Raw genomic sequence first — 27,462 nt, forward strand, 5'->3', positions numbered from 1 at the left:
ACATGCTTTTTTGGTTCCGATTCAATAGAAAAAGAACTATTCAATAATAAAAGGAACTAATTTGACTACTTCACAATGAGCACATTTCCATTTTCCAGTTTGGCTAAGCTTCTTTATTCCACTTGGGAATTAACTAGTCAGTGGTTTGATTATACTCATCAAGAGATGCATATAATCCAGGAGACAGTAAGAAATACTGTGCTATAAATTTCAAATTCCTATATCTCCTCTTAGTTACACATTATCCATAAGAAAAAATATTCACCAAATTAGGATTATACATCTCTACTGTAAAGCAAATTAATTCAGCATGACAGTTATCTTTGTGAGAAAAAGAAAATGTCTGGGAAACTCTGCTTAATTTACCTATAGAGAAACATTCTGAGCTATTTTTACCCATACTTAGGCACACAGTAAGTATTGGTCAGCACAGGAAACAGGTACTCCAGTCAATGTGGGTAACTGAGGAAAGTAATGAGGGACTATTTACAAAGTGTGGGCAAGGTTTTAAGGAAACCAAGAGAGGAGAAAGAAGCTTAAGCTTCTGACTTCTTGGCTCACATGGGCTCTGCCAAGGCTCTGTCCCTAAATATGTAATCCAGTGTTTTGCGTTCTTTTTCTTAAAGAAAGCTCTCAAAATTATATATGCTTTATGCCCCACAAAACATGGTTCTACCCCAAGCAAAGGCTAGTGAAGCACCCCCAGGCTGGCACCAGTTGAGACCCTTTCCATCGAGGCCTGAAGGAGGAAGCAATTACTGGAACCTGGAGAAGTGTAGCTGCAAGGGAGGGCTGCCCGACAGATGTCATAGTCAAACCCGGCCACACCCCACCCAGAGCCTAACAGGGAGAGGGAGAGATGGGGAAAAAAACCTTGACAGTCCCTCCCTTTGATTTCCTGTCAGTGCCTTCCACTGGCTGAACCAACCCAAAGCTGAAGGGTAAGGGAGTCAGTTTCTGTATTCCATCACAGTCAGGGGCCTGGGGCACAGAGAAGGCTGAGGTGTCCAGCACACACTGTTTACAGTCACCTGATTCTCCATAATAAGGGAGAGCTCTTCTACTGTTGCGTCCACGGGTGTATTGCAAGGCTGGGGAATAAGCACCCCACCCGGGTGTAATATCCTCTATGCAGTCAGTACATTCATGAAAGTGATATGTAAACCATATTCTAGTAAATAAAATCTTATTTTTCTAATGTTATAATTTCAAATAGGAAAAAATCTGAGCTAACTTGTAGAAAGCCTGATCTGTGTCTTAGGAAAATTATTTAGACTCTTTGGGCCACGGTTTGCCTCTTTAAGGTAAGGAGAAAATTCTGCAGGGAGCAGACTGTCAATAGTTATTGGTGGAACAAATGAGTAAATGAGCCTACCAGTCAAACATTCTATGATCTTATCTTCCTTTCTGATTGATCAAGTGTCAAAGGCTTTAAACAATTAGGTTTCACTCTGTTTCTGTCAAACAGTAAATGACCTAAAAATGATCCTTACTTGGAACCGGGAGTCTACTTTTTATTTATTTGTTTTTTATCTTTTTTGCTGGGAAAGATTCGCCATGAGCTAACATCTGTTGCCAATCTTCTTCTCTCTTTTTTTTCCCTCTCCAAAACCCCAGTGCATAGTTGTATATTCTAGTTGTAAATCCTTCTAGATCTTCTATGTGAGCTGCTGAAACAGCATGGCTACAGACAGACGGTTGGTGTGGTTGCGCAACTGGGAACCGAACCAGGGCCGCCGAAGCGGAGCGTGCCGAACTTTAACCGCTAGGCCATCAGGGCTGGCTCAGGAGTCTGCTTTTTAAAATAAATCCTTTACTTCTTTATTAAACCCTCTGGAAGAGTGGAAAATACTTTCAGAATAATCAACAGATAACTATTTCCTAAATTATGGCTTTCATATTCAGTAATGCCTCTTTGTCAGGACACTGTTAAACCTGAAAGTTAAAAAAAGAAACCAAAACAGTCTGTCACTATTCTTTTACCCAATAGTATAACTATGATTTTATACAACAGGATGTGATTGTCATTGGCTTGAAGTGGCAGCATTAGAAAAAACACACATATTGTGGTTGTAAGTAGGGAAGTATGTGTCACATGAAGTTAAAGGACAGAGAAGAGATAAAAAAATAAATAAAAACAAACAAGGAAAACAATGGTGAGCTGCAGAGATGCGGTGGGCATTGGGAGTGCTGACCAGTATTAGAAACAGCACAGGGGCAAGGAAGCATTCCACCCTGGGATGCTGGGGAGCAGTGACAATGGAGGGAAAGGCTCTGAAGATCTAATGTAACGTATTATTGGTTTCACGATATGAAATTGTACCATAGATCAAAAATGGTTGAATGTAGTAATTTCATGTGCCTTTTCCTAAGGGGCCTGCTTATTACTAAACAGTGTTATACTCTGTGGATCATTTAGTGCAAGCCTTAGCCTTCACTCATTGTAACAGCCCTGGAGGAAATCACTCTCATAGCACAAATGTAACAACAGAGGTCCATGTTCTCTCATAGCACAAATGTAACAACAGAGGTCCATGTTCTGTCTCCAGGATCATTAAGAAGTAGTAAGAAGTAGCTAAATTATACTTAGTATACTCTGAGGGAGGGAACTATATAACATATAAAAGAAAAATATTTATTTAAAAAGTTAAAATGAAAAGTTTCAGTGCTTAATAGGTCAAGGTTTATTTGTGTGAACATTTCATTATATCTTTTGCATTTTGTGTGTGTGTGTTGAATGTATTTAGAGTGGGCCATATATATTAGCCAAGCAATACCAAAAAGAAAAACACAAAATGGAGAGATGAAGAGGAGAGCAGCTCATTTTAAGTGACTTTTCCAAATCTAGGTCTGTGGTGTCAGGAATCCGTAGCTGGATCCTCACTTAAATTTAACTTCATCTGTCTGGTGGTTCTGAGACTGAGATGATATTCTGCTGTACATTTATCAGCGGAAAATGTGATTTTAATTTTAATTCTAAAAGTCTTCAGCATGAATATCCTGGAAGTTGTAAGAAAAGAGTGATGTCTCCTCATGAAAGTCTTTCTTGGTTTTGTGTGTTTCTCTTTCTCGAAATCTGACTCTCCATCGGATTTTCTATCCAGCTTTGAATATTTCTCTCTTTTTTCTCCCCCTCCCCCTTCCCCTCTCGCCATCTTTGTTCTTTAGTCATCACAAGGTTCAAAAGTATGTCTTGCTTGTATTGAATGGAATTTTCTAATCCTTGTTTTGACTTTTAAAAGTTGAAGCGTGAAGTAGCTTAAATTCCTATATTTTTTAAGCCACCCAACTAAAGCTATTTTTAAAAAATCTATGTAGAAAAAAAGTTCCTCGCAATGCAAACACACATGAACCTAAGGTATTATGAAAGTAATATGTCCGATCCTATCATTCACAATAACGTTCATTGGACTCATTCCTCATCATGCTGAACTGTAGTTAAGGAGCTAAGGGATCTTTCAGAAATCAACAAAGTAAGGTGCTTAGGGAATCACATGTGTTTCCAAAAAAAAGTTACTTTCATATATCAATGACCACAGTTTTGTGGGATGTACAGGTGAGTCCATGTAAACAGATCTTGATCTGCTTTCTTGAGTCAGATGCAGGCTAGGAGCCAGCAGTGAACCTGAAGAAAACAGTCTGTGCCAGCAGCTGCCTCATCGTGCAGAATCCTCATGGGCAGAGCAGAGCTGCAAACTCTTGACCCCACTACATCTTGTGCAGAAAAGATTTCCATTCTGTTTTTGTTTTGTTTAGACTTGACTGTGTTTCTAGTTATCTCCAAGAGTGTGGGTAACTCCCTTTTGCAACAGAGGTGGGCTATTACTAATTCTTTGGTAGCACAAATACTTTATGTCCACCTCTAGCTGTAAGGCCCTGTGCTTGGTGCTGAGAATGCAGACAGGACATTTTTTCCTGCTCTTAAGAGGCTTATATTCCACTGGGCAAGGAAAGGTGGGAAACATAAGCAAGACTCATTATTTTTTTTTTAAATGCACTATTTTTTTTATTTCTTTATTTTTGAGGAAGATTGGCCCTGAGCTAACATCTGTTGTCAATCTTCCTCCTTTTTTCCTTTTTTCTCCCCAAAGCTCTGGTAGATAGTTGTGTGTCATAGTTGTACATCCTTCTAGTTGCTCTATGTGGGATGCCACCTAAGCATGGCTTGATGAGTGGTGAGTAGGTCCGCGCCTGGGATCCGAACGGGGGAACCCCGGGCCAACGAAGCGGAACGCACAAACTTAACTGCTATGCCACGGGGCCGGCCCCTGCAAGACTTATTTTTAAACAATATGTTAGTTACAGTTTCAAACAATAAGCTCAACATATTTTTCTTCAACCTCCAAACGTGGTTTCAGGTGAAGTACTTCAGAATTTAAAGCAATGATTCCAATAGGTAATCTGAAAAAAAAATGCAAAAGAGCACACACACTCACAAAAACCACACTGTTTTGCCTATATGTCTAGACATTTTGGTATATTAACAATTTGGTAGTATATTAACAATTTTTCCTGTATCTCCTGACTTTTGTTTCCCACTAGTGGAGGAGGTAGCAGAGATCTCTGAAATTATGTATAACAGTACAAGGGAACTTTTACTAAGTTAGCTGCTGATAGCAGGTGCTGCCACACCAAGAAGGTTGAGCAGCCAGTGCTGCCTGGGCCTCTGCACACTGCTGGAATATGGTCTTGTTATAGATGCTTACACACGCCCCCTACTGAGCCACATTTAATATTAGCCAACAAAGAACATTCTAAAACAGATTGCCTCACACAACCCATGGACTATTTCTAACATAATCCTCTTGTGGACTGGACTCATCTCAGTAGGGCATGGGTGACGGAGGATTCCAAGTGTAGGCTCTGCACAGTGAGGTGGGCGGAAAGCACATGGTATAAAGCTAACTACAAAGGAGCTCCTGGGATTGCATGGCTCCGCTGTGGTCTGAGAACACCCAGCACCTGAGAACCCTCGCTAACCTGCCGAGGCCCGGAGAAGAGCCTGGGGAGGAGCCTAGGGGAGCAGGAAGAAGACTGATGGGCCCTCATGACCTCTTTGCAGAACACTCCCCTCCCAAACAGATGACCGAGAAGCTCTTTGGGCCTGGCCTCCCATCCTAGGTTTAGGACTCCAAGCACAAAGCTTGCTACTTAAGAAGGAGCCGACTGCCACTCGCTGGACAACTTCCCATCTAGTTTTTCATTCTCTATCTGCCATACTATCCTTCCTCCATGAACACTGGGAAGAAATAATCCTTGGCTGAAAAGAAATGTTTTAAGAAAGGGTGTCCCTCAAAGATGTGACTGTGGACTTTACTCTGGAGGAATGGGGCATTCTGAACTCTGCTCAGAGGATCCTGCATAGAGATATGATGCTGGAGATGCACAGGGACCTGGCTCCTTGGGGGAAGACTGCATTCCCCTACATATGAGGACTAGCCTTTGAAATGAATTGCAGGCCCCATTGACTAAGAAATATGAAATGTGCATCTGAGCCAGATGGATTGTGTTTCTGCTCTTTATTTCCCAGGGAAAAAGCTCTATTTTTAAATCAACTTTTTAAAGATATAATTTATATATAAAACACACCCATTCGATGGGTACAGTTTGATGAGTTTTGAAAGATATGTGCATGTGTGTAACCATCACCACAGTCAAGATATAGAACACTGCCATCACCCTCGAAGTTCCTCTGTGCCTCTTTCCAGTCACCCCTCCACCTCTGCCCTCAGGCAACCACTGATCTACTTTCCAAGATTATAGATTAGATTTGCATTGTCTAGGCCAGCCCCGTGGCTTGGTGGTTGAGTGCGCGCGCTCCGATGCTGGTGGCCCGGGTTCGGATCCCGGGCGCGCACCGAGGCACCACTTCTCCGTCCATCCTGAGGCCGAGTCCCACATACAGCAACTAGAAGGATGTGCAGCTATGACATACAACTATCTACTGGGGCTTTGGGGGGAAAAAATAAATAAAATCTTTAAAAAAAAAAAAAAAAAAGATTTGCGTTGTCTAGAATGTCATAGAAATGGAACCGTACAGTATGTAACCTCTTGAGTCTGGCTTCTTCCACTTAGCATAATGCTTTTGAAATTCATCCATGTTGTTACATGTTTCAGAAGTTCAGTCGTTTTTATTGCTGCACAGTATTCTGTTGTATGGATGTACCACAATTTGTTTATCCATTCCCCCGCTGATGGACATTTGTTTCCAGTTTTTGATTATTATGAATGAAGCTGCTGTGAACATTCATGTATAAACAAACAAAACTCTGGAATTCTAGGCAGTTCAACAGACAAAGCAGCCTGGCAGATGATAAACTGGTTGCCCCTCTGGGAGGAGGAGGAGTCAAGTAGTTGATGAAGCCAAGTTACCAAGAGCAACTGGTTTTGTAAAAAGCAGCTATAGCCAAAAATGAAAAAATGCCTGTACTGAGCAGAGAGGACTGCTGAGCAGGCATCTTTCAACCTCATGGGAAAAATGGATTGCAACATCATTGGCAGGACAGATTAATATACTTGGTTGTTTTCTTTTGACACAGGCTAAAATTAAGCCAACAGACTCAAACCTATTTTCCTGGCTACTTCAGGATATTTTTCAAGGCCTGTCCAGACAGCAGAGACAAAGAGCTCCATCTCCAAAGTTAGAAAGACTACTGGCTGTGAGACCTTGGGCAGAGATAAATAACCTTGGCAAATGGACATAAAAACACTACCTACCTTAAGGGCTGTCTCTAATGAGAATCTATGTAAATCACTTAGCAAGTGTCTAGCGCATAAGGAGGGCTCAGTAAGCATGAATTAATTTGATAAAAAATCATGTAATACCTTTGACTCACAGTAAAAGAGTCCAAATATATTCCTTAGGAAGTTGGAATATTTTAATGTATTTTTTTCTTTCTAAATTACACTGTGAATTCTCCCAATATTATTTGTATAACCATTGAAGAACTGACAACTTAATCAAAATCTGGTTAGATTTTAGAGGCATATCAACTCAGTCACAAAAGTTCCCAGTGGCTGCAACAGTGGTCCTGGTCCATTTCTTCATGCAGCAGCTGTCTAGTTCCAAAGGTCCTAACAAGTGCTTCTCAAACCAGAAGAATCTCCTCTGCAGTTTGTCACTAAATCTGGTTCATGAGCAGGAGCTGATTCTCGGGGTGTGTGGCCTGGAATCTATTCCCCTGGGCTGTCTCTGGCTCAGGGGTGCCCCCTGCACCTCCAAGTCCTCTAAAAGGGGTCCCTGGGGTGGAGTTGGAGGAGCACCGGTTGCAAGCTGAGGACTTGGGTTTGAATCCTGGCTTTATTGCCCCTACCACCAACACACCCTTTAAGTCTCTTCACTTTCCTCATTTATTTCTCCTGTGGGGTAACAGCATTTACCTCACAAGGCTGTTGCAGAATTACGTGGATGTTAGTGCCAGGACTGTCTCAATAAATGCTTGTGGACCCTGTTAATTCCATATTTTATCTTACAGTCTTTCCTATTTCCCACCATCTCCAAAGACCACTGGCTGCACATAACTCAAATGAAATGGAGCTGTTTTAAGGAGTGATTCAAGCCTCTCCCTGCACTCAATATTGTAAAAACTCGCCTGAACGATCACCTTCCAGGAAAGGGGGGGGGCTCTTTTCGGCCTCACGGGGGCTCAAACCAGCTCTCCTGGGTTTTAAGTGGAAGAGTTAATTCTTGAGTTATTGTAGCCACACGCGTGGGCTTGGTTTCAGTGGTGTCGTTACCCGGAATACGCTTCCCTCCCCTAGGAGACAAGGCTGGGCTCGCTCGCGCTCCCTCCTTTCCCAGGCCAGCCTCCTCCTCTTCCTGCCGGTCCCAGGGGCCCCTCACCTGACCCCACCCCGCGCGGGCAAACCCGGCCGCCGCGGCGCCCATTGGTGGGTTTGCTGCTATTGATTTGTTCCGAGCGCCCTCCTGGCTTCCGGCGCGGGCACCAGGTGCGGGCCGTTTTGCTCCAGGCGCAGACCTTTGCCCTTCCCGGGGCCAGGGCGGATCATCGCAGGCAGCTCGGGCCCCCGCCCACGGGTGGGTGGGTTCCTGGGGCTCCCGCCTGTGCGCAGCCAGAGCCCAGTTGGGTGGAGAGGGACCGACCCCGGGCAGATCCCTGCGAGCTTGCGTCCGCCCGCGCCTTCCCGGCTGGCGTGGAGGATGTGCGAGGGCGGTCGTCCTCCACCCTCGCCTCCTTCTCCTTCTAGTCCCCTCGTTCACACTCCTAGGAACCCCTAGCTGGGAAGAGCCCCTCGGGTGAGTTTCGAAATGGCCGGATGGGTTCGGCGGGGCATTCAAACGCCCGCGTGTTTCTCTCATTGGAGGAGCGCAGGCCCCTCCCGCCGCGAACCAGGGTCTGGCTCAGGGCGAGGCCCAGGTGCCCCATTCCTCGTTTTCCTATTTTTGCTTACAATTAGATTGAACCCAGGTGGCTTCCTACTGTTCTAGAGAAGACTGTTTTTCCTTGTCCACCTTTTCTCCTACAAAAAGGGCGATATTTCCGGAAAAATTCTGCCTTAAAATACTTTAGTGTGTTTACTGCTGCCCGTGTCACACATGACTGTTTTGAAATTGCATCTTTATTGAGGAAGAAGGTAAAAAGCAAACGCTAGCCAGACCTGGGAATTGTTTATTTTGTAAAAGTGATTACTTGGACCTTCTGAATTTTCCTTTATAGTTTTCTTCCTAAATTATAGTTAAAGGAAATGTTATTCTAAGTAGGGCCAAACATAGATGGCGTTTGAGGAAAAACCCAAAAGGTAAAATCAGAGTGTATTTTGTTGGAATGAATGCCACAAAAACACGACTCTCCTTTTCAGTTAGAAACTCTGGCCTATTAATCATTTTGGCTTGTAGTTCCTACTTAGTACTAAGAGGAAAAATCCGGATTCTCATATTTTCTCTCCCCATCCCCTTTTATTTTTCAGTCCAGAGCACTACCACCAGAAGAGAACAAAAGGAAGCCAGTTTTGGGGAAACTCGGCAACCTGTTCACGGCAGGAAGGAGAAGGAACACCAGAAACGGGTTAGAGAGTGCCACCAGTTCAAATGCCAAATCCCTCGCCTCTCCCAAAGATGTAAGCTCTCCCAGACTCCCTGAAAGAGAGAATGAGAAGAGTAAATCTCAGGGCAGCCAACCGGAGCAAACAGACACGTGCGAGGAGGGCTCCCCCCAGGAGCCGGAGGGCGCGCACTCCGAGAGCAGCGTGCAGGCCGCGCCCCCGGACGCCGAGCTGTCACCTTGCTCGAGTAGCCGGTCAGCGGCGGCGGCTGTGCAGCAGTGCCATGAGGGTGATTCAGCCCAGTTAGAACCTCTGGAGGCTGAGGGAGAGACTTGCCCAGATGCCACCATCGCTGCCAAGCAGCTGCATTCCTCACTAGAGAATTCCTCCAGGCAAGAGAACGCAGAGACGCTCGCCCGCAGTCCTGGGGAGGACGCTTCGCCCGGCGCTGGCTGCGAGCAGGAGGCAACCCAGGCTGCGAGGGGGGTGCCGGGGTCGCCCACCGGGGAGCAGCCCGGGGGAGGACAAGCCCCCCGCGTGTGTGCCAAAGGAGGCTCTCTCGAGCCCCAAGACACGTGCAGCCAGTCCCCTGAGGACGCACCTGCACCACCAGGTGACCCTCCCGCCGAGGGCGCAGAGAACTGGGCGAGCTCGGCGCAGGCAAACGGCAAAGCCGGGCCCCGAGGGGGAGACAGCCGACCCGGCGAGCGCGCCCATCCCGCCAAAGTGTTAACTTTGGACATCTACTTGAGGAAGACCGAGGCGGTGCAGGAGGACGAGGCGGTCGTGATTACTCCCGGGGCAGAGGATCGCGGCGACTCCGACGACATGGATAAGAGGTCAGGCGGCCGCCGGTCGGGGAGGCGGAGGAGGTCGCGGAGATCCACCGACTCCCCCGGCGCAGACCCGGCGCTGCCCGACTGCACGGCGAGGGACGACGCGGTGTTCGACGACGAGGTGGCGCCAAACGCGGCCGCCGAGAACGTCTCCGCGGAAAAGAAAGTGAAATCTCCGCGGGCGGCCCCCGACGGGGGCGTTGCCGCGGCTGCGAGCCCGGAGTCCAAGCCCAGCCCCGGCTCCAAAGGGCAGCTCCGAGGGGAGTCGGAGCGGAGCAACCAGCCGCCGCCGGCCTCGTCCCCGACCAAGAGGAGGGGCAGGAGCCGCGTCCCGGAGCCCGGGCCCACCCCGCCCGCCAGCAGCCCGCGGGCTCCCGCCAAGGAGTCTCCACCCAAGAGGGCGCCCGAGCCCGGCCCGGCCGCCAAGGGCGCCCCCGGGGAGAGTGGGGAGGAGGCGGCCCGGGTCATCCCTCGCGAGCTCACGGTCAAGAGCAGCTCGCTGCTGCCGGAGATCAAGCCCGAGCACAAGAGGGGCCTGCTCCCCAACCACTTCGACGGCCGGGGAGAAGGAAGTCGAAGCAGAGAGCTGAGCAGATTGGCCGGAGGTTCTGACGCCGACGGTTTGAAGCCCAGGAACCATTTCGGTGCGGGCCGGTCGACGGTGACCACTAAAGTGACCCTGTAAGTAAATGCAGACTTGGACCGGGCCGAGCTGCGGTGCCAGCAGGCGTGCTGGGCGGCCGCTCCGAGAGGCTCAGGGCACTTGTGGAAGAACTGTCTTGTGCACCGAACTTTCTCTTCTTGCTGAAATTAGGATAGTCAAGGGCTGGCTGGGGAACACGGTTAAGGTTTAAGATGATGACGCATGCGGGAGCTTAGTCGGTTGTTAATTTCTGTTTGATATAAGATTTAAGTTCAATGAATGTAAAAATGAGATCTCTCTTGAGGCACAATGTTTACGTAAATAATAGAAGACTGCATGGCTTGACACGAGCTAATTCTACCCTTTATTCAAAATGTACACTGGCATTCCCGGATAGGACATTCTTAAAACGCATATGCAGTGAATTTGAAAACACGGAGCAAACAGTAATATGTTCAGTGTGACCCAGTAGCTTTGACATGTGTGAGTTGAAGAGAATTCACACAACCTTTTATGGAACTTAGTGCATTATTGGCCTACAGCTTAAAAAATCTCTAATGTCAGTATCTTGATTGCTTCTGCCCCTTTATAATGTTAGAGAGTCTGGTGATATTTTTGCCCCCAGGTTGAAAAGTAATTTTGTGATTAAAATGAAGAAAGATCAGTGCTCTTACTGGGAGACTATTTGCTGAATGAAAAGAACACATTAGAAGGATCAAGTTCAACAAGAGACTGTGACTACTTGCTGTTAAGTTTATTGATTTTTCAAATGTTGACTGAGTACCTACTACACATGATATTGGGCTAGGAACTATGAGGAAAAAATCACAGCTATGATTCAGTGTATTGCCCTTGAAAAGTTTATGGCCCAGTCTGGCACCCAGGTTGCAGAGAAGTAGCAATATAAGGTGATATCTGATTAAATTGCCCAATGGATGTTACTGTCTGCAGAGGCTGAGGATGTGCAAAGGAGGAAGAAATCACTGCTGGTTTCTTGGAGGATGATGGGACTTGTGCCTTGATGATAAATGTGCCTCATATAGGTGGACAGAATAGGGAAGGCACTCCTTAAAACTCTTAAGATCCACCCCCCCCAGTCCCACACTCTGACTCATCATCTCCCAGTCAGCACATGTGAAAAACAAACATCTAAACTGCTTAAGTTTTTCCTATATTCACACATTTGTTAAAAGAGCTGGTGATTTTGCAACATTATTGTTGTTAAACTGAATGGTTTCATTCTGACTATTTGAATTCTTGGATAAGTAAGCTTTAGAGTAGGAGGTCTGCTTGGTAAACATTGGAGAGGAAAATCTGATTAATGAATAACTTGAGCTACCTCCCCAGCTGCCAGCCTGGAGACCTTTGATACAGTCAGCTGTTTACTCTGTAACGGCTGCATGCAGAAATTACCTGAGTGAATGATGCCCATTATTTGTAGAAGGCCCCTGTAACTGAACATTCAGACCTCCTCAGTGTGAGCTGAGGAAAGCGTTGCTGTGTACCTAATTAAGGATGCTTGACTTGTCTTCCAATCTGATTACACCAGTGGAAAAACCAGAAATGTTACACTGTTAAGGAGTAGGGTAAACAAACCTTGGGAAGAGGATCTTACCATGAAACTCTTCTTCACGTGCTGTCTCCTGTAATAGAAATAAACCAAATGTCTTTTTCTCAGTACTGATTATTTTCTACCTAAAATTTTTCCTTTGCCAGACACTCAGTTTATTTAATTTTGTTTCTGCAAGGCCTTGCACTTGGTGAATTAATGGAAATGGAAATTTAATAATTCTTTCTAGTCCTTTCACCCATTTCTGTTTGACTGATGGATTTTTTTAGACGCTTTAATTTTTCCTCTGATTGGATTTCAAGTTAAGATGTTACTCAGTTTATTTTTAAAAACAATTTGAGTCTGAAGTTTTAGAGTTAAAACTATTTTATATTCTCTGAAAAATAATAACAGTGAAGCAGCGTGTTTCTTGATGCTGTTAGAAAAATTGTCTTCAGTTCTCTACCAAGTATTGAATGTTGAGATTCTTAAAACGGTATGTTTAGAATAAGGAGAATTTTCCTCTCATATTATAGCCATGGCTGTTTAGACTCAGATTTTCCCCTCTCACATTATAATGAAGGCATTACAACATGAATTATAGGAGCCTTCCTTTTAATCAGTTTGAACTAGGTTAATTGTAGTGACTCTGGGTAGCAGAACTTAATAGCACAGAACGTTTGGTTGTAAAATGTATTTTGATCTTGGTGTACATCTTTAATGTGCAGTCGTGTGTTTCCTGTCCTTAAGGTAGCTTGTTGGCTAATCTGTAGCATTTTCCATTACAATATAAGATATACTTTGATGTCTGACTGTTCCTTGAGATGACTAATGAGAATTTCTTAAATGTATATTCCCTGGTATGTGAACATCCCTCATGAACTGATAGCCATTTGTAAGCTCTCTATTTCTACTCATCTCATTGGTTTTAGAATTTTTTTAAAAATATTTTTATTTATTTATTTTGTGTGGGTGTGTGTGGAAGCTCAGCCCTGAGCTAACATCCATGCTAATCCTCCTCTTTTGCTGAGGAAGACCAGCCCTGAGCTAACATCTATTGCCAATCCTCCTCCTTTTTTCTTTTTTTTCCCCAAAGCCCCAGTAGATAGCCGTATGTCATAGTTGCACACCCTTCTAGTTGCTGTATGTGGGACGCCACCTCAGCATGGCCGGAGAAGCGGTGCGTCGGTGCTCGCCCGGGATCCAAACCCGGGCTGCCAGTAGCGGAGTGTGCGCACCTAAGCGCTAAGCCACGGGGCTGGCCCCTGGTTTTAGAATTTAATCCTTAAGGAAGTGCTTATAAGTTAATTTTGCTTTTAAATTTAAGTCTTCTCATTTTATCCAGAAGGATAAAGTGTCTTACTCAAAGTCATACTGCCTGTTCCCTCAAAAGGCTCCTCAGGCCCAACCTTCTCAAAGGCCAATGAATCCATGGAGGAGAAGCATGAGATGTCAATGCTTCTCCACTTTGTGTTCTCATTATCGAGGTGGCCTCTGAAGTATGATTACTTTATCTTATCAATCTCATTATAATTCATTGACTGAATCATAAAGCTGGAAAGAACCAGAGGAGGTCACTGAGGCAAGTCTAACCTGACTCTACGTGGTGAAGCAGAATAGTGGTGTGGTCGGGAGCATGGCATCTGAAACCAGAACACCTGGCTTCAAATCATGGCCCTGTATCTTACTAGCTGTGTGACTTCAGGCAAATCACTTGCCTTCTCTAGGCCTCAACTTCCTCATCTTAAAAGAGAATGTATAGAACTGTACATTAGGCAAGCCATAGAAAGTGTTTCTTAAGTACTTGGCAATCAGTGAATGTTAGTGGTTATTATCTCTTCCATTTTATGCACCACTAAGCCAATGGCTTAGACATTTTTGTTTCTATTTTTAGCTTTGGAGTCTGTTCTTCTAGGAAAGCTTATACAAAAAGTGATGTATAAAACAGATAAGTAGGAGTAATTCTGGTTGAAAGGAGGGTGGTTGGCCAACAGCCGCATCCCTCAGTCTCTGCTGTCCTCAACTGCGGCCCTTGAAGAGAACAGGTTTCCTTCAGCCATAACTTGGGGAGGAGAGGGGACCAACTCTGTTCTAAACTATCTAGTTTTTGTTTTTTAACAGAAAGAGAAGGTAAAGTCCAGAGAGTTAAAGTAACTTGACCAAGTTCACACAGATAATTGGTGTAAGAGTCAGGACCAGAGTTAGCTAATGCCAAACAGAGAACATTTTATTTCTTAGAAAGAAAACAGTGTGTACATTCAGACACTTAGGATTTCCATTGGGAAATATACCCAAGTTTAATTACTTGGGTAATTATACCCAAGAAACGGGAGAGAGAGGGGTGACTCTCTTGGCCCAAAAAGTGATGACAAAATCAATTGAGTAATTGATAAACAAGTTATGGTACATCCATATAATGGACTTTTATGCAGACATTATGAAAACTTTTCAAATAAATTTTTTAGTAACTTGAAAAATATTAAAAATGGTAAGTATAAGGTTAAGCAATCTTTTTCTTTTTTTAAGGCAAGATACCGAACTCTATGAATAGAATCTCAATTCTATTAAAAATATTTCACTAGGCATACAAAAAGAGTAGAAGTATACTAAAATGTTAACAGGGATACTGTTTGAGTGGTAGGATTATGAGTGATTTTTCATTTTTATATTTTCTAAATGTTCTATCGTGTACACACATAAAATCAGAGAAAAATTGTATGCGGGAAGGATGAAGGGAATAAAATATCCAAAGAGGTAAATAATAGATAAATATTTTTTATAATCTAGCCATTTGAGATAATGTAAAAAAAAAAAGTTATGATAAAAAAATAGACAAGTGATGTTTGGGGAGATCATTTATGTACTTAAAGTATGAGAGTGCATTAAATATTTAAATTTGTTCTAATGTTCTTCAGGCCCTAAGATGTCTTCCAACTTTAATGCTAAACACTGTGCTTACATACTATAGGTACTCAATAAACTTATTAACCTTGCACCTCTAGACATTCTTTTTTTTTTGATTTTTTTTTTTTTTTTGTGAGGGAGATCAGCCCTGAGCTAACATCTGTGCTAATCCTCCTCTTTTTCTGAGGAAGACCGGCTCTGAGCTAACATCTATTGCCAAGCCTCCTCCTTTGTTTTTTTCTTCCCCAAAGCCCCGGTAGATAGCTGTATGTCATAGTTGCACATCCTTCTAGTTGCTGTATGTGGGATGCGGCCTCAGCATGGCCGGAGAAGCGGTGCATCGGTGCACGCCTGGGATCCGAACCTGGGCCGCCAGTAGCAGAGCGCGTGCACTTAACCGCTAAGCCACCGGGCCGGCCCCTAGACATTCTTAACTATATAATTTTCTCATCCTTCATCCAGAAGCAAAACATCCATTAAAAATAGTTGATAGGGTATTTAGGATTGTCCAAAAATTGTTTCATAAAAAAAATTGTTATATACCAGAAAGATGATGGCTCTTCATTTTTCTGTATTAAATTGATATGTTCACTTTTTAAAACTAGGTCAATAACTTTATCTTACTGCTTTATTCTTGCAGCCCTGCCAAGCCCAAACATGTGGAACTAAATCTTAAAACTGCTAAGAATTTTGACAGTTTGGGAAATGAGCATAATCCATTTAGCCAGCCAGTTCATAAAGGAAACACTGCCACTAAAATCTCCTTATTTGAAAACAAACGGGCCAACAGTAGCCCAAGACACATTGACATTCGAGGCACAAGGAACACTCCTGCCTCTAATAAAACATTTGTTGGGAGGGCAAAGCTGAATTTAGCCAAAAAATCCAAGGAAATGGAGCAACTTGAAAAGAAAGTAGTGCCAAACAGTCACCAGAATGGTGAGCTGGTGAAGGAAACCTCTGCAGAAACCAAAGTTACTCTCCCTGAAGAGGAGATTCTACCATCGACGGAGAGTCCCGGTGTAAAAGGAATGGAAGGCGAGCCTACCGAGGGTCTACCTCTTGCTTCTCAGCTTAACCAAAGTGACAAAGCAGATGTGCAAACAGATGCTGGCTGCCCTTCCGAACCAGTGGTTACTGCTCTGATTCCTGATAAGGACCATAAGCTCTTAGGAGAGGATGAGGCAAAGGCTGCTGACAGCAAAAGACTTGCACTTGAAAATATGACTGATACACCACAAGACATCCCCGCCATTCTTGATACAAAAGATTCACCTCCAACAGCCACATCAAAGCTACAGGATACATTTTCTGACTCCCAGCCCCCAGCCGAGTCCTCTAATGGGCCTTCTCTTCCACTGCCTGCACCCATTCCTGTGGATGTTCCCGAAGATGCCTGTGCTCAGGCTCCCATAAGCAATTTTCCATGCACTGATCTAAAAGTGTCAGAAAACCATAATGGAAGTATTTTGCCTGTGTCTCATCAGAACAATGAGGAAATGCCCTGCTCCAAAGTTGCAGAGGAAGGAGAAGGAGGAGAAGCAAGCCCTTCTTTGTCTACAGAGCACAGCCCAGAAGCTGTGGGAAATGAGTGTCCATCCAAGGTCCTTGTCCAGGTCAGGTCCTTCGTGCTCCCCATGGAGAGCACCCAGGATGTCAGCTCCCAGCTCATCTCAGATGGCTCTGAAGTTAAAGAAGTGCAGTTGCCAAGTTGTCACAATAATGAACTTGAAGTGGTTTCCGTTGCAAGCTCTGCTCCCCAGAAAAAGGAAGAACTGGGCAATGAGAGCACGTCCCCCACAGACATGCACTGCAAAGAGGAACATGTAGCAAAATCTGGCCCACAAGTCATGCCACCAGAAGCAGAGAAAACTCTACCTATCCAGGCTGAAAGTCGGGGCGACAGAAAACCCCCGAAGGCTGAATCCAGCCCCACCAACTCCGCTGGCAGCAGAAATCATTTAGAAACCCCTCAAAGACCAGATCAAAATGTTGTGAATGGTCAGGACAGCCCTGCCAGTCTTTTGAACATTTCTGCTGGTAGTGATGATAGTGTGTTTGACTCTTCTTCTGATATGGAGAAATTCACTGAAATCATAAAAAAGATGGATAGCGCAGTTTGTATGCCCCAGAAGAAAAAGAAGCCCAGGGTGCCAAACTCTCCTGCCCCTCACTTTGCCATGCCTCCTATTCATGAGGACAATTTAGAAAAGGTGTTTGATCCCAACGTGTTTACCTTTGGTTTGGGGAAGAAAAAGGAAAGCCAGCAGGAAATGTCGCCGGCTTTACAGCTGATGCAGAAACTTGACCCAAAATCCAAACTGAGGCCCAAACGTTTGTCCACTGAACAGAGTGTCCTCATCAAGTCCTTGCACACCCCCACGAATGGGAAAGATGAACCTCTGGTGGCTCCAGAAATAAATGACAAAGAGAACAGGGATGTCACAAACGGTGGGGTTAAGAGATCTAGGCTTGAAAAAAGTGCCCTTTTCTCAAGCATGTTATCTTCTTTACCACAAGACAAAATCTTTTCTCCCTCTGTGACATCAGTCAATACCATGACCACATCTTTCAGCACTTCTCAAAGCAGTTCTCTTTCTCGGTCTTCCGTGTTACAGCCCATGGCCGAGGGTGCCCCACCCTGCGATTCAGAAAAAGATCAGCCAAACCTTCCACCCAGCAACTTAAAGGTCTTCAATTTCAACTCCTCAAATACATCTCATTCGGGTTTGAAAAGTCCAAGCTACATGGAAAAATACCTGCAAAAAGAGGAAACCAAAAAAGATCTGGATTCACGAAGTAACCTTCCCTTGCCAGAAACTAAATTTTCTGAATTTTCAAAACTGAAGAACAATGATGATACGGAAAAGGCTAATCATATTGAAAGTGTTCTTAAATCTAACTTGCCGACCTATGGAAACAGTGACACAGACTTCACGGGTCTTTTCAAATCCAGCCAGTTTGACCCAAACATTTCTTTTTCTGGATTGTCATTATCAGATACAACAGTAAGTAGCAACATTTATCATTTATTTGGGGTATTTTAAAGTCAGAGGAGAAAGGGACAATGAGCAATTCATGTTATTCTCTTAAAATGGTTATGCTTGTGTATGATAGTTTTCATTCATCACATATTTGGAAACCTACTATGTACAAGGGACTGTTAGGGTCTAAGAAAAAAGGTACTAAGATTCTGTTCTCAAGGCATTCATAGTCTAGCAGGAAAAATAAGCTACAAATATTTTAAAGCACTTGTGAATTTATACGTTGTATTATGAAAGATATAGATAAGGCACCTTGAGAATTCAGAGACAGACAAGTTGTTTTTTCTTACCTAGTTCTGCATAAGAATGCTCAATACTTAGAATGCTTAGAATTGTGAAGATTTATGAAGCAGCTTCTATTTGGAAAAGCCTCACCGAGGAATCTTTTTTCTTCTCTTATGCTGTGAGATTCACTCTTTCTTCCTATAAGTAGCAATAAATATTTATCCTATGCAGCTGAGAAAGTATTGTCTCTTTATTTGGAATTAGTTTTCATCAGGGAAATATTTTTTCCTGTAAAGCTGTTGGGGAGTAAAGAATTCTGGTCTCCATTGGATCTTTCCTTTAATATTGTAGAGAGGAGAGTAAAATATGATTTGAGAAACAATTATGATTTTTCCATCTTCTTTCATCTGACTGCTAGAAGTTGTTTTCTTGACTCAGTTTTTGATGTGAATTTGTGCCTTTCTGTTACCAAGCTTGATAATCAAGTTGAGGGAGGACAATGAAAGATGAAGGCAGAATATAAGGTGTAGAGTTCAGCTTGGCTAAGCCCAGAAACAGGCAGGGACCTGTGTATTCCTGTTGCCCACCTCGTGAACCAGGCTGTCTGGCAAGGGTAGGCCATCATCCAACATGCTTTATCCAGGCAAAAAGTATCTTCACCCTTCTTCATTTGCACAAAGCACTGCAGAATGTTGCTCTTTTGTTGTATTGACTTTTGCTACAAGTCTGTCATAGGATGTCATTTTGGAAACTCTTTCAAAATGCATGGCTGAGTTTCCAGCAGAGGCTCAGATCTCTCTTTTCAAAAGTTTTCAAACTTTTTGGTCTCAGGATGCTTTTATATTTAAAAATTATTGAGGACCCCAAAGAGCTTTTGTTCATATGGGTTATGCCTATTATAATTTATTATTTTAGAAATTAATACTGAGAAAAACTTAAAACAGAATACATAAGTGCACATTCCCTTAGCCATCAGAGCAATAATATCATCACATATCATGGACCCTCTGGAAAATTCCACCCTACACTTGTGAGAGAAAGATAGTGAAAAAGGCAAATACCCTTTTCTTATTATGAAAATAGTTTTGATCTCATGGACTTCCTGAAAGGATCTTGAGGACCCTCCAGGGATCCCTGGACCACACTTTTGAGAACCACTGCTATAAACAAACAAAACGGAATCGGCCTACAGCATTCAGAAATCATAAGATTTTTAAGTATTTCTCTCAAGCACAAAATTTCCACTGGTCCACTTCCCATTCATTATAGCCTTATTCTCTCTTTTTAATCATTCTTAGATCCCTTCTCTTATTTGACAATACTCTGATGAGTCTGACAACAGAATATACAGTTTCCCTATGGAGTCCCTTGAAAAACCAAGCCAAATGGAGTGAAAAAGAGAAACAAAGTGATTTATACATGTTCTAGGCCTTTTTATGATTAAAAAAATTTTTGTTTGTTTTTCCTTAGGTCTTGGGCTTTGTTGACTATATAACTGTTCTCTTTAATGTCTTACCTGAATTTTGTTTTAAATTTCAGGCTTTTTCTTCCACTTACCTACTTTTATTGTGTATACATAAATAAGTATATGCCATTTTGATTTCTAACAATGCTCTCCTAAGGCCTTCTATGGTCTTTCGGGCATCTTCCGCTCTGGTGTGATTCAAGAACGATCAGATCAAAGGCAGTCCTTAGAACAGGCATTCTGGTCAGCATTGAAAGTAGAAAGGCAGTCCTTAGAACAGGCATTCTGGTCAGCATTGAAAGTAGTCACATTTTATAATATTTTTACGTGTATAATTACTATTTTTATTATCTTATGCATATCTGGTTTTACTGGTCTTGTCAGATGGTCTTGAAAATGATTAGTTTTGCAGCCATATAAAAATGTATTTTGTCCATCAAAAAGGGAGGGATTAAATATACTATGTGTAATGTACATTCTGAAATACACCATATACGCTTTTTTATTTAGACTAGTCGTTGTTATGTGATGGTAGATGTTACTATGACAAACAATATTTATAGATTCAGATAAGGTGTGTCTATGAACATATAAAATTGATTCAGTTCATTATAGATAAGTGATTAGTACATTATAATTTCTCTTTGTTTACTTGAGATTATACTGAGATTGAATTACAGTCTATTAGTTGAGTTCTTGTTCTGTGAACTGACAAACAGAGGTCTGATTCTCCGGCCCTGGATTCTCTAGGTTGGTGGAGATATCCTAGGCATTTAAATGAGGAGAAATTGAAATGGCAAATTCAGTTAGAGGGAAAAAAGTTCTTTATTTAACAGTATACACTCAAAGAGAGTTTTCATACAACTTTGGCATAGATCAAGGTGGATATGTTTCATAGTTGATAAATTGTGAGGCAAATACGATCTTACTTAAAGGATCATGGGAGGAGAAAGGAGGACTGTTACACAAGTGTAATTATTTGTTGTGGTTTTGTTCATCTGATTACAGACACTTAGAGGAAGTGTCCAAAATAAAATCAATCCCCGGCCTGGAAAGGTAAGATTTTTTCTATTTCTAGTCTAGTTCTATTTCTAGTCTAGATTCTATTTGGTCTGATAACGTACGTCGACACGTGCCACCACTCTGGTTTTCCTGCAGCTGGTGATATATAGTGAACCAGAGGTCTCTGAAGCGTGCATTGAAGTTTTCAGTGACATGCAGGATTGCAGCTCTTGGAGCCTCTCTCCCGTCATCCTCGTCAAAGTCGTCAGAGGATGGTAAGAATGGCACTTTGAGCTCCTGACCTATAGGACCTGTGTTTTACATTTAATTGTTTTATATTTAATTACCTTGTTGGTCTTCAGTACTTATTTAAAATTAAGCCTTTAGCAATGTAAAGGGCAGAAGATACTAGTCATAGTGAGTATTAAAAGGAATTCATATCTAAGAAATGTGGTTTTTAATCATGTTTCTGATTATTGGGATGATACATGTTTATGCTAGAAAAATCAGAAAAGTGCAGCAGTACAGGTTTCTTTTTCCCATATATCCCCATATAACATTGGTTTGGACTAATGAACACCAGAGTCCATAATATCCTTTTGGTTTATGAGTTTTCAGTGAGGTTGGTAAGAATTGCACTAGTCATGTTGATAGGCCATGTACTAGTCATGTTGATAGAATTTTTTAAATTCTATAAGAAAAGACATCTTTGCTAACTTTTTAATGACAATTCAGTGAGGGACTAACCTAAAATTTATTTTCCAACTTTATGACAACAGATAGTTTGGAGTAAGTAAAGAAACTGGTGAAAAAATTACTTAACTAGCTTAATTGCTTTAAGGAAATACACAGGAAGTCGAATAAAGAGAAGCAGTTTAAAAAAAAAAACCACTTACCTGGCATAAATACTTATCTTTGGTATCTATTTATAAACTTGCTTGAAAGAAAGAGGGTAGGGCTCTAGATATTTATGGTTTAAAAAATTAATAAGCTTTTCTTCTCCCTTTGATTAAATATGTACGTCTTATTAGGTTTTAGATGTTTTAATATATTTTTCTATGTATTCAACATATTCATTAGAAAAATACAATTAGCTTTTGTTCTTAAATTTGAAGACTGAAAATTACACTAAAAACAAACTTTGTATAACAATTTTGTTTTGAATAGAATAGTACTTCTTTCTTTTGCAACTTTTATTCGCATCTCTCTTCTTGAAAGCATAAGCATTTATAAGCCACACTGTCATATATTGACATGAGGTTTTTCTTTAGTGTTTGATGTTGTTGGGAAGGATATTTTTACAATGCCTTCTGGGTCACTAAAGTTAACAATACTGTATTGTATATTTGAAAGTTGCTAAGAGAGTAGATCTTAAAAGTTCTCATCACGCAAAAAACTTTGTAACTATGTGAGGTGATGGTTGTTAACTAAACTTATTGTGGTGATCATTTCACAATATCTACAAGTATCAAATCATCATATTGTACACCTAAAACTAATACAATGTTATGTGTCAGTTGTATCTCAATAAAACAGGAAAAAAACCTTTTGTTAACATGCATATTGTCCTTTGTATCAGTATATCCATTCATATGGCTCTAATATATAAGTTAAAATCCTCCTAAGAGGAGTATTTTCTATACATATAAGAAGAAAAAAACATTGCAGATAAGTCCATTTCTCTGATGTATTAACCATTTTCAAGTCTCCACTAACTGGCAGTTGCATAAAACATTATTAGTTCTATGACGTTCATATTGATAGCCAAAAGTTCTTTAAGATCCTGATAGAGTTCTTCAATCATCAGAGGCTTAATTATGCCCAGTAAAGTTTTAGTTTTAGGGAGAGTTTATACAATTTTAATTGCTAGAGAATTGGTCACTAATATACAATATATATAGGGGCTGTGAGCCAGAATATTTGAGTAATCAAAACCTTTCTCACCAAGACTGGCTAATAGTTTTGCTGTGTTTTATTCTTAGTTGGATTTTGTATGAGAAACCAAATTTTGAAGGGCACTCCATCCCTTTAGAAGAAGGAGAATTGGAACTGTCTGGTCTCTGGGGTATAGAGGATGTTTTGGAAAGAAACGACGAGGCAGAGTCTGCTCAGCCCGTGGTGATTGGTTCAGTGAGACTTGTGGTCCAGGTAGGTTTAAAACTAGTAAACTGTTAATAAGGGAAAACTGAATTTCATCCATATATTAAGCAAATATTTGTTGAATGCCAGGGGTGATTCTTTTGGGAGAAAGGTGCATTTTATGAAATAAGTGATTGGGAAAAATAGTTGGTGCTTTATGGATGTATTTTCTATCATTTAAGTATATGTACACCTTAAATGAATTAGAAAAGAAACATTCTAGTTGGTTAGCCATTTTTTTCACAATATATCCTGAAGGTGAATTTCTCACTTCTGGCCCCCATTCCCATCTCCAAATGTATTTTACTTAATAACTTAGTTTTGATGAGTTCTGTATGAACAGATTTTTCTTTTATTTAGTTTTTTGGTTGCTGTGTGAGTTCTGATTACTTTGAGTGGCTTACAGGAGTTCTATTTTGGAACAATAAATAATCCAAAAGTAATTTAGTTGATAGTTCAACTCTGGAGTTTCATGTAGGTTTAAAAAATAGGTATTTGAAGCCACTTTATGGATTGGATAAAATTTCTTGGTTCCTCATTTGTTGGTGAGGAGGTTGTATCAGAGTCTTTCTTTGTGGCTCTTGGGATTTGATTTACCTTTGAAAAATGTAAAAGGTATCTTCCAAGTGGAAGATTAAAATTCCGTTTGTGTAATAGAGATGGGCATTGGGGTGCAGTAGGGAGAAAAGGAATGCTCTAAAATGAGAATGAGTAAGAACGAGCAGCAAGTTTTGGCAGAGGAAAACGTCACCTGTTTCCTAGGGCAACATTTTTGAGTGACTTAGATGGTAATTGGTATTCTAAATGATTTATCTCTTAATAGTTTTTCAGTACATAATGTGGTAAACCTCATATAAGACATGAAGAACCCACTTAAAAATGTCATGGTTAGTCGAATAATTTACCTGCAGTTTTTATTTATTGCCCAAATAATGTTGGTGATAAAGCAATGTTTAAAAATATCGTCATCCAAATCCCACCTATCATGAAGTATCCTCCCTTCATTTTTCTGAATTCTCTACTCTTTCTTGGCCATACTCTAATCTGCTCTTTCTGTAGTTATAATCATGATACAGATACAATGTTATTTTCCTTTCTTTACTTAAAACTGTGGTTCTCAATCCTTTTTCTCCATGCCATTTTCCTGAAGATCCCACTCCCATGTCGGTAACATCTGTCAATGATTTGCAACTGGAGGAGGTATCAGAATCTGGGGGGGTGAGGATTCAGAGGCTTCCAGGAAGGTGGGGGATGGGAAATGAAGCACTTTGGGAAAGAGGCCTCCTGTTTTGCCTGGTGATAGCAGACCTAATGCGGTTAACACTTTCATGTTATTACATAGTTTGGAGTTTAACTGAGCATCATATTCCACTGATATGATGTGCTGTCGTTTATTTTACCTGTCTTCTTTCTGTGGAACTCAAGGTTGCTTCTAGTTTTTTACTGCTATTTTAAATAATGCTGCATGAACATTTTTGTGAGTTTAATAATTTATAATTTTCTGACTTATTTCCTTGGGGTAAATTTTTCTGAACGGTGTCATGTTAAAGGGTAGGAACGCTTTTATGCTCCTGTTACATTATGAATTACATTTTTTTACAGATGGCGTGTATGGTTTCTTGAGAGATGAACATAAGTCACAACATATATTCAAGGGGGTCACCTTTTTAGTTCATTAAATTTGTTCCTTTTGGTACTTTTTGAAAGAACTGACCCAGTATTATCATTTCTTCTATACCTTATGTCACCTGGCTCAGCAATATAGAAGAGGTTCAATAAATATTCCATTAGCGCTTAGGCACTCAATCAGAAGTCTTTTGAGGAGTGTTTGATGGACCATAGACACGCAGGGCATGGGATAGCCACCAAAGCGCAGAGATTTGTAAATTGCCATAAATGTGTGCCTTTGCCTTTACGACTTAGACCAAACCAACATCCTAGAGGTTTAGTCATAGTCAAGGCACGTTACCACAGGGGGCTTTGGGCACCAAACAACAGTTGAGGAGCCACTCTATAGACTAGAGTCTCTGGACACAGGTCAGAGGGTCACAGGATAGCAAAGGAACTAACACTGTCACCAAGGAAAGCCAAGAAGTTTTTTTCAGTGAGGATGGTAGAAATAACTACGTTCCAAAATTCTAATAAAATACATTTCTGGTGATCTTTGCTCGAATGTAACCCTGAGATGTATGACTAAAGCAATGTGACTGCCCCAAAAGACCACATATTATTCAGTCATGGGTGAAAACAGGAGAGGGATAAAATGGCAGGTGCTCTGTAAAATGTATGTGTATATTTAAAGCTTATTTTAACTATTTGAAGAAAAGAATAATGAGCTTACTGCAGAGTTAAATATGTGGTGTAATTATTATTATATATGTACATATGTTGTTTTTTTTCAGGATTATAGAGTTAGTCAAATTGACTTATTTACTGAACCAGAAGGGCTAGGACTCCTAAATTCCTACTTTGATGATACTGAAGAAATGCAGGGGTTTGGTGTAATGCAGAAGACTTGTTCCATTAAAGTACATTGGGGCACGTAAGTATTTGATTTCAAATACACTTTTAATGAAGCTTTTTTTTGTGAGTATAGTGCTGGAAAGAGGACTTAAGATGTTCTGTCTCGGATTTGTTGTCCTGTTAAGTAATTCTTGACTAAAAGGTTTTCTTTTTTTTTAAGAAGGCACATAAAATTCTGATTTTTTTGTACCTTATGTTAGTATGATTCAGCTTTCTTAGAAACAATAACGATTTCTTGGAGGAAGTGCAGGGGAAAATTATGCGTTTTTAATGTAGGCATTTCCTTATCACAGAGGCACCCAATTCATTGAAAGCTGAGTAGCAGATTATAACTTCATGGCAACTCAAAGGAAGTAATTCAAAGCATGTGCCCCTGATATTTCAGGTGGGCTGGAGGCCAACACACATGCTGCTTCCTTTCACATTTTCAGACAATGTTGTCCAGAGCCCCTAGGATATTGGTTTCACAAATCACAGGAAACTGCAGGAGTATTTTGAAGGAAATGGGAGTATCTCAGATAGGGGAGAAATTAGGATGGAAAAGTACAGGCTGCAAAACTGAAGATTGTGGTCTCTGAAGTAGAGGGCACAGCCTAAGGCATGTGCAAGACATCCACTGAGATGTAGGAAAAAACACTAACGCTTCTTTATATTTTATTTAAAATCTCTTCCTTTTAAGATTTTATTTTTGCGTACGTTTTCTAATGAATTCATAATATATTCAGTGGTAATATATATAATTTATAAGTATTCGTATACTCAGAGACTGCTCAAAATCTTTTTATTAGTGGGATATGCCTAAGATAATACATATGTAATGTGTTCGATGGTAAATACTACAGAAACGTAAATTAGAGAGAGGGACAGCAAAAGTGCTATTTTAGGGAGAGGTCAGGAAAGTCTCTGGTGACGTTCTAGCAGAGACCTGAAGGAAGGGAGGGAGTCAGCCACGGGGATATCTGAGGGAGGAGGGGCAGGGAGCACGCAGTTGCAAAGCCCTGCGGGCGTGTTTGGGCAACAGCTGGGAGATCAAGGTGGCTGGAGTGGTGGAGCTAGGAGGGCGGTGAGGGGAGGGAGGCCTCCTGTCAGACCTTTCAGGACTTGGGAGGGATTTTATTACTCCAAGTGACATGGGAAATCATTGGAGGATTTTGATCCATCTTGTGATTTAGGAGGATCACTCTAGTGATCTGTAGAAAATAGACTGTAAGGAGGTAAGGATGGAAGCAAAGAAACCAGTTAGGAGGCAATTGCAATTATATAGGCATGAGGTTTTGGGGGCTTTGCAGGATAGTGGTGGTGGAAAATGCTCAGATTCTGGATACATTTTGAAGGTTGAACTGACAATATTTGCAGACAGATTGTATGAGGTGCTGAGAAATGTCCAGGGTTTGGGACCCCAGCGTTTATTGGGCTGGAGAAAACCTTGGAAGAGCAGGTTAAGAGGGAGAGTGAAATCCAGGTGTTCAGTTTGGAGAGGTTCAGCTGGAGATGCCAACTGCACATTCCAGTAAGGGGGTGGGAACGTGATTGGATATGTGAGACTGGAATTCAGCAGGGAGGCCGGAGGTAGGAATTTAGGAGTCATCAGCCTGGAGAAGGTATTAAAATCGCACTGGATGAAATCTCAGAGGGAGTGAGTGTGAAGAGCAGAGAAGCCATCTGAGCCTTGGACACTTTTAGATTTAGCGATTGGGAAGAAAAGAAGGAATCTTTTCAAAAGGAAATGTCTTCATCTCTTGCTGCCTTTAATTTTGTCACATCAAAGAGATCTATATATCTTTCTTCTTGAAACTGAAAAATACCACTTTCCTTAGAAAAGAAAATAGGTGACTGCCATAGTATTTTAATCTCACTGTCTGAAAGGTTTCATGACTCAGGCGTGGAATTGAACTACAATGAGTTACACCTAAATAATGTTTCTTATCTTTACAGTAAGTTTAACTTTGTCTCATAGGTGGTAGTTATAAACATGCTATAGCTTACAATTTACAATGGGCTTGCCTGACAGATGGATATTTTTTTCCTGGCTGTACATTTCTGTTGCCGTTAGGATAAAAGCAAGCTGCTTTGGATGTCAATTCAAGGTTGGGGCTCATTGAACTTGGTTGGTCAGCTTTGGAACGAGG

At 41.6% G+C, this 27,462-nt stretch overlaps 1 protein-coding gene across 2 annotated transcripts in view; it reads left to right on the forward strand.

Moving 5' to 3' along the window:
* CRYBG1 (crystallin beta-gamma domain containing 1) overlaps positions 1-27,462 on the forward strand; it is a 197,557-nt gene that overhangs the window by 138,043 nt on the left and 32,052 nt on the right. The window contains exons 1-7 of one of the 2 annotated variants that reach the window (XM_014781140.2): positions 8,463-8,595; positions 8,929-10,520; positions 15,576-17,943; positions 20,678-20,725; positions 20,828-20,946; positions 22,654-22,819; positions 25,213-25,352. In XM_014781140.2, coding sequence (XP_014636626.2) covers positions 9,832-10,520; positions 15,576-17,943; positions 20,678-20,725; positions 20,828-20,946; positions 22,654-22,819; positions 25,213-25,352 — 3,530 coding nt within the window. In that variant the 5' untranslated portion in view covers positions 8,463-8,595; positions 8,929-9,831. Of the gene's footprint in view, positions 1-8,462; positions 8,596-8,928; positions 10,521-15,575; positions 17,944-20,677; positions 20,726-20,827; positions 20,947-22,653; positions 22,820-25,212; positions 25,353-27,462 lie in introns of those variants that run through there. The other variant, XM_087443946.1, reaches the window with a different exon arrangement.

The sequence above is a fragment of the Ceratotherium simum genome, chromosome 19 (genome assembly GCF_057802395.1).
Source record: "Ceratotherium simum simum isolate JZ-2026a chromosome 19, ASM5780239v1, whole genome shotgun sequence".
NCBI classification, from domain to species: Eukaryota; Metazoa; Chordata; class Mammalia; order Perissodactyla; family Rhinocerotidae; genus Ceratotherium; species Ceratotherium simum.